Source organism: Esox lucius, chromosome 1, assembly GCF_011004845.1.
Source record: "Esox lucius isolate fEsoLuc1 chromosome 1, fEsoLuc1.pri, whole genome shotgun sequence".
NCBI classification, from domain to species: domain Eukaryota; kingdom Metazoa; phylum Chordata; class Actinopteri; order Esociformes; family Esocidae; genus Esox; species Esox lucius.
The window spans coordinates 23824247-23837604 of NC_047569.1; the positions used below are offsets into that span (position 1 = coordinate 23824247).

The following is a 13358-nucleotide window of genomic DNA, read 5'->3' on the forward strand; positions in this document are numbered from 1 at the left end:
ACTAACAATGAAAGCAACAACCATATTGGAACTATAGGCTAACTAGTCCAGTCATAGTTGAGAAATAAAACTACACGGCGTATCTGTTAACAGTATAATTATCGTAACTGCTAATTAATTAGATCCACGCTAGATCATGTTGACCTTGCGCGTTAACCTTTTAATGGCTAAGTGAACTCGATTTATTGATTCCAAAGTTTAAATTGATTGAAGCAATAACACCATATAAATTGTAAACCACCAAAAAACATCCATTCGGGCGTTATCCAAAATATATTTTAATATGGTAAATTGGTAAAATCATGTATAGAACTATAGCATCCCATTCTTGCTATGCAGATTATACAGTGCAAAGACTGTGGATGCTCCGGCCAACTGAGTCAGTACCACCGTATCAACAGCGAAACCGCATGTGAGTGCGTGCATGTGATAATCAATTCAGTAAAATAGGTTTGCCTCTGAACTGTGTTTAGAATAATACATTTTTTTTCTCCAAGTTATTCATCCACCATACGTAGCCTACAGTTGAGAGAAATACTCGTGTGATTTAATTCACCAAGTCAATAAAGGTTAATATAGGTACTTTATTGTGGTTATACCTAAGCGTAGCCCCAAAGTAATGACATAAATGGTGCTATTAAATACGCCATGTGCTGGAGAGGGTGCGCGCGACGTAGGCTTTCATACCCACAGCTACAGCTCGAGGCCGCGCGCTCAATTAGCCTAAATGGAAACAGTTTTCATTCATTGCAATAACTCACTGTTTTCCAGACCACTTTCAGAATACATACTTTATGCTTTATTATGACACGCTGACCCGGTGGCGCGGAATGGCAGGACCAGAGAGCGCTGGAGAGATCTGCAAAGCCCCGTGGGTTGTAATTATTAGAAATTAATTGGGTTCAAGACCCTTTGTAAGTAGCTAAATTATTAGCTTGCTTGTCCTATAGTTCAAATTTAAATCCCATAAAAAGAGGTTGGGCAGTTCACAGGGTTTGGATCCTATTTACCCTAATTAAATGCGTTAACTTACATACTTTCTAACAAAAAATATGAACTCACGGTCATTGATCGGTTACTTCAATGCTTTTAATTTTGGGCGGTTGCTCAGGGGTTAAAATAAAAACATAATTTGTATAGGAGCTGTCGCGTCCGACTAAAAGTGAGAAGGTAGCCTCAAGCGCAAGGAAATTACTGTGTGCCCGCGTGACCTTTGAGCAAGGTAATCAATCAAGTGATCAACAGGGATATTTATCAATGCTAGGACCAGCCAACACGTTTCAGAAAAAGATGGACAACGAGGATATAGCGAGTGGACTATAGCCTAGACTACAGTCAAATACAACGAATAATGTAAATGCGACATTATATAAACTTTTTTTTTTTTTTAAGTGAACTGTTGTAGGCATATGCTCACAAATATTCAGGAGAGGTCCTGATATATAAAACATAAACTCTGCTTTTATAATGACAAAATGATAACACTAATAACAAAGTAATATAAGTAATATAGCCTACGCCAGTACAAATCAATTAAAATAACTGTGACACAATAAACAATGCATAATATGAACAATAATAACAACAACCACAGTGATAATGCAAACAAAAATAATATTAATTGTTATTATTAGTTTTATAGTTAAATATTCATAAATTGTTTGTGTTCTTTTAAAAAAAAAAAGGTCATTCAGCTGTCCCCAGGAGAATCATAATGAGTTTTATTTTTATTTTTTCAGATAGAGACCCGTATATCCAAATATAATACATTTTGTTTCCATGTAGAACCAACAGTGAGACTCGAAAGGAACTGGAAAGGGTTCTACCTGGAACTTAAAGGATTCTACCTGGAACAAAAAATGGACCGCGAAAGACCCCACAGGGACAGCAAAATAACTGCTTTGGAACCTTTGCAAAATAACTGTAACATGTAGACTGCAGCTGCTTTTGAATCTGCTGCTGGTGTTAAACATTTTTATTTAGAGTGGAGCAGTGAGGAGGTGAGGAGTGCCCCTCTGTGGTAAGAAGTGAGAGAGTAGCCTATAGCCTAAGGACCACTAAGATCTGGTACGGACAATCATTAAACACCGGCACAATCTACATCCGCAAACCTTGTCTAAGCACCACGGGGAACTAATAACTTTCTGCCAGATATTTTGGCGTTGAAGTTGAGACAGAAACAATCGGAAATTCAGCTCAAGAAGTTATTTTAAAATAAATGGATTTATACAGTATACAATTCATTTTAAAGTCCCAGAATGCGCCGGACTGCCGCATTAAGCATGCAAACCTGAACGGTACGGCTAATTTTAATTAGTATAATTAATTTGCAGATGATTAAATACAACTGAATATAGTTCGACTATATTCTATAAAGGTGCAGTTAATAAGACGTAGTCCTATTGGCCCGAGGATCATGTCAACTCCAAATGCAAAGTCCTCAGGCCTACCCAACCAATTAATTTAATTTAGAAATGGAAAAATAGCTAAAAACGTATGAGAGACTATCACTGTCTTAACCCAATGCTTTCATTAAATTTAATAAGTCCTAGTTCAAGTGAATATTTAATGGTTAAGTGTTTTATGGCAAAAATATGAGCTTGCTAAACTACAGGCGACTGAATATTCGAAGAGCACAACTCATGTCTGTACGTTTGTAGGCTGTCTATATTCCCAATTTCTATTATCGCCTTCGTCTCATTACACTTCCTAGCAGGTTCTGGAGAAAGGGAAATAACGTGTTCTCCGTAGTATATCGCGCCCAGTCGGTCTTATTAGGCTGCTAGCTAAACCAGGCACTAGTCCACAGACATGCGCTGGAAGAGAACATTCCCTGGTCAACCGCCACTATTGAGCCTGCAGGTTCCAACGTTCCACAGGAGTCGCTAGCGCACGAGTAGACAATGTAGCCAACCCGTCCGGACATCTATCTCTTCAAAGGACGGTGGTCTGCCAGTTGGCACCGCGCTACGCGTGACCCTTCGACGTTTTCGTTACGCTGCGACATGTAATATTATAGGGCACAATTTCAGAGTAAAGTTCTGTGCTTTAACAAAACGTCATGTAGGTTCTACTATTTGCGAATTTAAGTGTGCAGGTCTGCACCAATAAACAATTAACTAGAGCAAATGCATATAGCACATAAACCATAAATTAATCACAAACTGTTTGGTTGGTGTCAAGGATGTCTGTCTCCAGTATCCTTTCTGCAAAAGTCTGTGCCGATAAGCAAGGATATCAGGTGTCCATTTGACCGAAGGTATTCTCCATATTACTGTGGTTTAAGTTGGAAATACGCACTTTGTTGTATAACACTTCTGGCCGACTGCTGATTTAAAATATTAATACAATATATTTAATCGATTTGATACTCATTTCGTGTCATATTTGAAATCGAATTGCTATTTCTTTCCAAGGACCATGAAAAATGTAAAGAAAAGTCTGATTGTCCAAATTGTGGATGGTGCTCTTCCTGTCGGAAACATTGGTTAAGCTAAGCCTGTACATACAGAGTTTGAAAAGACTATCCACAGGACAGTAAGCGATAGCAAGTGTAGGGTATACACTTGCTTGACCAGTATATGTTTAAAGTATGAGACATAATTTGTGTCTAGAAGTGTAAAATAATCAAAACAATACACCCAGTTACAATACACACAGCGCACAAACCAACAAGTGTGCACTAGATTATTGAATAGTATTTCTACGGTTTGTTGTGTCCTAATATTGTACCGCCATCTAGCGCTTGATAAGCTGCAGAAGTAGGCCTAATTCAATTCATTTATGGAAACATTCGTATTTGTTATATAAAGAATCACATTCTTGGCATTGACAAATGCATCGTAGATACCAATAATTCACGTGAAAATTGATATAGTTAAATACAAAAGTGTAGCTTTTGGCAAACTGTTTTCCATAACATAAAATATCAACAAATTAGGAAGATCTAGATACAACTTGAACCACGATGATTTGTTTATGAAACAGAAGTATGTCAGAAGCAAGCTAACTACTGGCATTTTGGAAAGACATTTTGCCTTTTAAAACATCTTGGAAAGATATATTGCCTTTTAACAGATGTCAAGTAGGCCAATTGGGATGTAATGTTAATTGTCACCTGTGATTAACATGATACGTCTCTGAACAATCATGTGAAGGAATAAATAGCTGAATTGCAGATATCCGTTCGGAATGTTTTTTTGATTCAGGTTCCGGTCTAATTGCAATAATTAAGACGGGTACACCACAACAGCACTTCCCATTAGGCCTATCTAGCGGCGGATTACGATGCGCTCTTGAGACAATGTGGAGAAGTATTTATGGACGTGGTGTGGCACAGTTGTTTATCATGGAGCTCTGGGGCTTGATTAGGTCAGACACACTTACGTTACAGAACCTTCCTCATCAATTCTGATGGATTTTTCCATTGCATAAGTCTCTTCAACGAAGAGACCTGACGAATAATCAATCCGACACTCGATCAGACTCGTTTTATCTGGTATTTCCCGTAAGATCAGACAGTGGATGCTCGTCAGTTTCCCGGTTGCAGTGTGCTGTGTAATGGATTTTGAGACTCTGCGTCCAAGGCATCCGCAGCTGTGAGCCGTGGCTGCTGAAAAAGTTCCAAACCATTTGTTATTATAAGCAATGAATCAAACCATATAAAAACCGACATTGTATTTCACTACCACACACGCAGGGCATGATTAAGACATCATAGGCCCAGGGGCTTTGTTTTTTAATAAAACCTCTTCCTTATAGGTTACAGTTTAAACATAGTTTATGGTTTAGAAATGTTCAAATGATTTACAATACAGAAGACATGAACTGAAATTTTTACAGAATGATAAAAAAAAATGTATACCACACAAATGACCCAAATGAATGACAGCTCTGATCAGTGTATATTCAATGTACACACTGCATCTGAAATGACCCTAGCATAAATTCGAGTTGGCACTGACAAAAGTACTCATTATTTGATAATCACTGATATTAACAAATCAGAATACTTTGAGGTGTGGGTCTGTTTTAGAAGTATGAAATTGCTTTTAACATTGAGCCTTTATCAAATGAAACTTTCATTTGGGGCAATTTTTGTAAACTTAATTTAATGCAAATTTGTGTTGCACTGAATATCTTTTCTCTGGTGTACAGACCAGGGCAAACATAAGGGACCACTCAGAAGAACTTATGGTGGACCACGTTGGACCCCATCTCCTGGTATTCAGAAGAACTGATGCACATGTCTCCGAAGATAGAAAGAGAGGCAAGGAGGGAACCACCCAGCCAAGCCGTCTCCATCACAGGGACCGGCCCCACACAGGCCCCTGGAGGGACCAGAGCTGAGGCCTCCTGCCTGATTCTGAAGCCCATTCCGGGGAAAAGGCTGGAGCCCCCGGCCAGGACGACATTGTCCAGGAGCAGTGGACGCAGGTCTGCATCGCTTTCCAAAACCGAGCTGACCAGCAGGCTTGGGATGCCTGGTGTCACCATGAAGACCATCTGAGGAGAGAAGAGAATCTCTGGTGCCCCAAACCTCTCACTGCTGATCCTCAGCATCTGTCCGTCAGGCAGCTGGTAGTCTGCCTGGGCGCTGTCAGTGATGGTTGTGGCTGTCTCTAAGGAGAGGTCTGTGGATATGTAACACATCTGCTCCTTGATATTGGTCACGATGTCCCGTTCCTGTGTGGCGCTGGAGAACTGACTGCCACGTGCCTTCAGAAGCAGACCCAGGCGGTCCGTGACATCCTGCCCCCCCAGGCCCAGCTGATGCACCGCATGCTGCAGGCAGTAGCCCTCGTACACTGGGACAGTGTGTGTGACGTCATATCCACAGTCTGCCACGCAACCTGAAATCCTGCCGGAAGACATTAGCGCCAGGACTGACTGAGGGGCCATGAACAACGCAGGGACATCCAGCGCCTCGAACATCGTCCGGCAGGTCCTTTCCCTGTCCAACCGGGTGGTCAAAGGGAACTCCGTTAGTAAAACAGGACTCTCACCGGAGGGGTTCTTGACATGGGTGTTGAAAACATAACTCCACGTGGCCTCCATGTCAGCCCATGACACCACCTTCCCACGTTCCATAGGATGAATCACAGACAAGTTGTCTCTCTTCCCCCACACCTCGCCTCCAAAGTAAAGATTTCCTTTATTACTTTTGCTCTCAGATCTTCCTGTGACATTTTTAAAGATGTGGCTAGGCTCTGCGTTTCCTGATGTCCCTACTCTTATCTGGTCAGTTCCATTGTCAATCACGACTGCAGAGGGCGAAAATGACATTTCTGTATAAATTCTCACAAGTGTAAAATTAGTGCGCACAAATTGTGAATAAAGACATGCCTTATTACAGCCACCCCTTGTGTGTCTCTTCGTGCTGTAGTGATTAATACTTTGGCTGAGAGAATGTTGTGTATTCAGACCTGATCAGAATGCCTTTATGACATCACAATCACTTTCTCCAGTAGTTACAGTTATGTACCTACTTGTCTTAAGTGCACGGCATCTCGGTAAACAGACCTTCCTGAATGGGTGTAATACCAGCTGACATTGTATCTAGCCCTTTACAGTGGCTGGCTGTATAACAGAGTTAAGGACATACTGTAACGGAGGAAGAGATACTGTTAGGAAAAGCATGTTGACTTCGGTTTCAGTTGCAACTGTTAAACATTTTAATCCAAGTCTTCTGAATGTTGCTGATGTAAAGTCACTGCCTCTCAGTACAGTTGCTTAATTAGTCAAAATCTTGGTTGAGGCCTACTGACAATGAGCAAAGGCCATGCATGTGGTTGAGCAAAGTGGTTCACCCCTGTGTGATGTTCAGTGTAAAACCATTTAGCCTTGTTTCATTAAGCTTTGGCAAGTCCTTGTGTTAGGCTGGGTACATGGACGCTTAGTATTTGTTGGCAGATAAATGGATGGTTGTTTTTATCAGTTGATTTAGCTAACTCCTATGTGGGATCCTTTGGAAAAGGTAATCAAAGACAAGCAACAAGGATAGTGTTTGAAAATGTCCTTCTATGAAAAGAGACTTGTTGGCTTACAAACCATCACTCATAAGCTAGCGACATGAACATTTCTAGCTTGCTGAAGTTTGGAGTGCATCCCGCAATCTTACATTACCTCATTATCTAACCTCATTAACTAACGTTATCTTTATACTACATCTAAAATCAAGATGGTGAAATAAAAATGATGACGAATAGTTTAGCTACAAATTATTTTAATCGTGTTTTCAAGCCTCTGTTACGCATTTTACTCCAAATCACCAACATTAATTGAGGATACATTGAGTAGAGTGCTGAGTGGAGTGCTGAGTTGGAAAACACAAAAGAAATGAGCATATGCAACTAACGAAGAGACGTGTTTGCTCATTGTGCTCTGTGTTATCCAACAAGCTATTAGCTAAACTTGCAATTGTACAGTTACATAGTTATATTTTCCACCCATCTATGCAGCCAGTAGGCTACAGTAATGTTGACTTGATCATACTTCACAGCAAAATACACAGCAGCCAAAAGATTCAATTGGGGCTAACTGGCCATATACAGTGTTGAATTAGCACAGAAACAGATCTGGATCACACACACTGGTTGTATTATCAATGTGAGGACCGACAATTTAGTAGCTTAAAAAACAATCAATCCCCCAACCCAATATTTAACCCTCACCCTAACCCTAAATCTTAAACTTAACCCTTGCATATATTTCAGCCTCATACTAACCCTAATATTTAAACAAATCCTAAACTTATCCACAAGTCAGATAAAGCTTCTTGTTAAAATTAGGACTGAATAAATGTCCTAATTTTGGATGATTTTCCTTGTGTTTCTATTGTAGTGAGGACCTCCCATGGGGTTATGTCGTGTGACGCAATGGCATGTGGGTAATTTCTCGGTTATCCAACGCCCTAGTCCATATATCTAATTCCGTTTGCCAGACCTTTTCGTAAATATAGTGACAGAACTAGGAATTTGTCCGTACATCCGACTCCCAATTCAATACATAGACTTACAAAGTCATTTAACACATTTATTATTTATTCACATTTATTAAAAAGCATAATATTTTTGAAACACATCTCAGTGAGGATAAATAACTTAGAACACAGTAGATGTACGCTGCAATATTAACCTTAATACGTAAGTTCTATTTTTCAAACACAACATGTCACGTAAACAAGAGGGTGAATTTGTTTTGGTCGGGGTCAAGGGAAAATGTGTAAAAAGCTGGGGTCAAGGGTCTCGCTCAGGTCAAAAATGTGTTGATTCATCCGTTCACGTATTGACACGTAGGTGGTATCCATTTGCATGCATATGGGACACAGATCTTAATAGATTGCACTGCTTTATCCATTATCCTTTACTGTGTCTTTATGAAGATTTAGGGTGCTATCTCTCTGCCGTTATATTAATGGCTTTTTGCATAGTATTGTACTGCCACCTAGTGGTATTTATTTGACAAAAGCGTCATAATGTCATTCCTGTGTTATTCCGATGTTAATGTGGACCACACACTCCTACATGTATACTGCATTCCTCTTTGCCTTTTAAATGTGTTTTTGCTTGTTCTTTGCATCCAGCATTGATCAATTCAGGACTTCCTATCTCAGCAGTTAAGACAGTAGCTTTCTGAGTGTTTAAGTCCTGTGCATGTTGTGTTCTTATTGTCTGGTATTTATATACAAATAGCTTTCAACGCTTTACTATTGATGCTGTGAGTGCTTGGCTGCATGCAGGGGAGCCAACGCAATGTTGGGTTACCGCCGGGGGATGGCTCAGCGACCGGGGGGGTGATCCTGCCGGGAGGCCAGCTACATGTAGGGCAAAACACACCAGTGAAAATCCTTCCCTGGGTAGAAATAACTGCACCCCACAAGGTGTCAGTGAATCTGGTTTCAACAATATACTGACCTGTCTCGAGTTTTCCCATATTTGAGCGGGAAGGGAACAGTAGCTTATATTGCATGTTTCGGTTTTTGGAGTATTTTTAAAATGTGTGACATAATGTTGTCTTCTGCATTATAAATAAATAATGTACTGAACCTCTAGCAAATATGCAAATAAAATGTGATAAAAGACGGAAATTATAATGATGTTAGTCTCAGAATCACAGAAATTGACAATGGCAATACTATAGAAAATGTATTTGCTGGAGGAAAAGAATGATTGCATTAATTCCCAGTTGTGATATTGAGAGGGTTCTTACATTTTTTTGATTTGTGCATTATACATTACACTAAAGAGACGCCTGAAAAACAAGTTACTTTTGGCAATGAAGCTAGTATGATACAAGTTAAGCACATACCTACTAATTCTTGCTGAAATTCTAAATACTATAGTCTTGCTGAAATCTTTTGATCTCCAATGAGGAGAGATATCTGCTATCATTTTACCATGGCTTTCCCCAGCAAGAATAAAAATGTGTGAGAGAAAATAGGGGAGACTGGGGTTCTTTGTCATATTTTTTTATATTTATATATTCAGGGCTTGACATTGGCCCCCCGCCCACCTGCCAAATGCGGGTAGAATTTGGCTGTGGCATTCTGTATATCTATACACAGGGTTTTTTCCTGCATTCAAAGCTCATAGGCAACAGCCTTCCCAAAATCTGTTCTAAACTTTTCAGGTGACTTCTAGTAGCCCAAAATGACAGATTTGTTTTAAAAGAGAGATCGCGAGACAAACAAGATGACAGGTGAAAAGACCATCAGATTATGGTATGTACGATAGCCTTAGGCTATATATGCAATATATAGAGCAAAAAAATATAATTAACATATTTATGTTACTAACAATATAAATATATTAACGTGAAGACGATGGATCAGCGACAGCAGCACAGCCTAGTACAGCAGAAGGAAGTCGAGGGACATAACGATGTGGCGTCAAGGCAAAGATGGGGGGAAAATAACTTGACAAAGCTAATAGTTCTAGGTTAACATAACATAATATGCTTGCATATTTTGGTTGATATTAGGGAGGACATTGTACCGTGCATTAGCTGCACAAGTGGACATGGACAACATGGCAGATTTAACACTATAATAGTTGTCTTTTTCAAGTGTGTAGCCACATTATATAAAGTATTTCACAGAGGGGTGTCCGGTAGAGTGGGGTATCACCTTTGCCCAATAGTGATTGAACCAGTGAACAAGACAGGTTAAGATGTAGCACACCATAGTCACATTTTATCAAATAAATTGTAATTCCCCAAAAACAAAATGGTGGCTAGTGAAAATGTTGAGTGGCTAGTAACTTTGGAAAACCACTAGCCACAGTGGCTGGTAAGCAAAAAAGGTAATGTCAAGCGCTGTATATATTTCTCTGCACCAGTAAATCACAGAATACTAATTTCAGTATGGGTTCAGAGCTTAAGGTCCTGGGTATAAATTAGTATCACTTTTATCATCATAACATGTTTTAATTTAAAGTTAAACACCATGAAATTGTGACAACCAACACCATCACAGATTCATAGGAGTTGATTGTAATGAATGGGTGCGGGAGACCAGCGGGGATCCAAACACAGAGCGTGAACTTTAATGTCAGAGCTTTCAAGCAAAACAGGGACCACAGTACAGCCGGGTTTACAAAGAGCATCGAAAAGAAAACAGGGCAAAAGACCTGATGGCAGGCCCAAAGTCCAGGACACAGGAATACAAAAAATGCCAGGAATAGTAAAACAGAAGGCTCCTAACACAGGAAATGGCTTAAACAATAACTCACAAAGGACGGCTGGCGAGAACCCCCACTTAATATCTTCACTAACGTTACACAGGTGTACACAATAACAGAGAGTGGCTGATGAGACGTCAGCCGGGGCGCGTTCAGGGGCGAACAAGGTGCAGGTGAGTGGCAGGTTGCAGGAACGTCCCGGTACCGGAGGACCACAAGCAAAATGCAAACGAAAACAGAATGCAATTATGTGCAAATAATTCCTCCCTATATTCTTTTGATATATAAAGACAACTGTTGAAACTGAAATTTTATTTGGGAAAAATATTCATTTTGAATATCATTTCAGCAAGAGGTTTAAAAAAGTTGGGATGGTTAATACTGTGTTGCATCACCTCTTCTTTTAACAATACACTGTGTTTGTGAACTGAGGAGATTTGCTGTAGCTTTGAAAGTAAAACATATTCCCATTCTGGCTTGATATAGGATTTCAGATCCTCAACAATTCAGGGTCTGCTCTGTTATATTTTTTGTTTCATGATGCACCAAATGTTTTCAATGGGTGACAGGTCTGGACTGCAGACAGGCAAATTATTTTACTATGGTGCTATGCTGTTGTAATATGTGCATAATATGGTTTGGCATTGTCTTGCTGAAATAAGCAATGCCTTCTCTAAAAAACACATAGTCTGGATGGCAGCATATGTTGCTCCAAAACCTATATATATTGTTCACCATTAATGGTGCATTCACAGATGTGCAAGTCACCATGCCACCCCACCACCATGTCAATAATGCAACCCCATACCATCATGGATGCTGGCTTTTGAACTGTGCACTGATAACAACCAGGATGGTCCATCTCCTTCGTAGCCCAGAGAACACTGTGTCCAAAAATCATTTAAAATGTTGATTTGTCAGACACTGGACAGTTTCGCTTCAGTCCATCCTAAATTAGCTCTGGCCCAGAGAAGGTGGTTCTGGTTCTGGATCTTGTTTATATATGGTTTCTTCTTTGTATGGTAGAGTTTTAACTTGCATTTGTGGATGCAGTGACGTACTGTGTTCACAGACAAAGGAAGTGTTCCTGAGCCCATGCAGTGATTTCCACTACAGAAATGTATCTGTTTTTAATGCAGTGCCGCCTGAGGACCCAAAGATCAAGGCCATCCAATATTGTTTTTCGGCCTTGTCCCTTGCGTACAGGGATTTCTCTGGATTCTCTGAATCTTTTAATGATTTTATGTACCGTAGATGGTGAGATCTCCAATCTCTTTGCAATTTTACGTTGAGAAATGTTATTCTTAAATTGTTGCACTATTTGCACACGCAGTCTTTCACCGAGTTGTTTCAGATTCTGTTTTTAGTTGCATTTTATGCAGTGTCACAACATTTTTGAAACTGGGATGTATATTGAAACTATATCTAATGGAATAACTATAGCTATTCCATACTGGAACAAAATATACTAAATGGGGTACACTTAATATACAAACTTAAAGAAGAAAATGAGTACAAAGGTATTTACTATGACCCATCAAAATGTGAAATGAATCCCTCACCTCAAGGCTGTTAGCTCCCATGTACAAACTGACCATATGAATGTCCATATACAGAGAGGTCACACATTGGATGTGAAACATCTTACACAGATTCCCCTATTTTTGGCTGTAATAAGATTTCTGCACACACAACAGTGTCAGTACCAATTCAGCTCAACATGTGTCTAGTAAGCACCACGCATACACAGTGAAAGTGGAAGACAAAACTGTACAACAAATACATTTTTGCATCATCAAATCTTTATGGGGGAGTGGTTTGAGGGTCTTTGTGGGTGAAATCTGTAGAACAGCGATAGGTTTTCCCAACATTTTCCAGATTTATTCCAAAAGAACAATCATTGCTGGAGAATGGCTGAAAATAATTCATAAATTAAACTTTATGTTTGGCAGAAATTCTTCCTGAGTGTGGTGTGATTCTTTAATAGTGCTGTAAAAATGGTTAAGGAGTTTATCATATGCTGTTGGGCATTTAACCAGATGCTTATAACTGGGAATATCATATTAAAGTATTGTGTGGTAAAAGCCCCCTTGATAATAAATGTAAAATTTGAGTAATTCCTTTCAACCTCAGTAATCAGGTCAACCAGTTGGCACTTGGAGCTATGTAAACTCTGATCGTGCATCATTTTCAGGGTGAATAGTAAGGTTTGGAGGGGATGAAAATACAGTGCACTTGAAAATATTCAGACCCCTTCACTTTTCTGCATTTTCTTAGGTTACAGCCTTATTCTAAAATTGATAAAATATATATTTGCTAAAAATGTATTCTATTTGTTTCAGTACCTGCACAAAACATTCCCACAGCATTATGCTCTCACCATCGTGCTCCATCGCAGGAGTAGTATTGGCCAGATGATGAGTGGTGCAGGTTTTTCTCCATACAATGAGGCTATAATATATGAACCAGAAAAGGAACCAGGCAAGCGTAGTTCAGCCAGCCCGCAATTAAAAGTGAAAAATGCAGCTGCCCTCAGTAGATTTAAACCCAGGTCCTCCACACAAGAGGCTGAGTCTTTAACCACAAGACCATGGTGCGATACATTTGCTCAGTCGCTAGACACCATTAAGCATTGTGTTAAACTGACTAACCTTTTTTATTAAGTTTACCTCCACCACA

At 39.7% G+C, this 13358-nt stretch overlaps 1 protein-coding gene across 1 annotated transcript; it reads right to left on the minus strand.

The window, feature by feature from the left end:
• Positions 1 to 5159: 5159 nt before the first annotated feature.
• On the minus strand, positions 5160 to 6353 carry LOC105024053 (actin-3). The gene has a single exon (XM_010893696.3). It carries the CDS (start codon positions 6283 to 6285, stop codon positions 5182 to 5184), a length of 1104 nt encoding a protein of 367 aa, XP_010891998.2. The 5' UTR covers positions 6286 to 6353; the 3' UTR covers positions 5160 to 5181.
• Positions 6354 to 13358: the final 7005 nt, after the last annotated feature.

Excerpts from the sequence above, each read along its gene's own strand:
- LOC105024053 (XM_010893696.3), bottom strand. The coding sequence starts at position 6,285 with ATGTCATTTTCGCCCTCTGCAGTCGTGATTGACAATGGAACTGACCAG.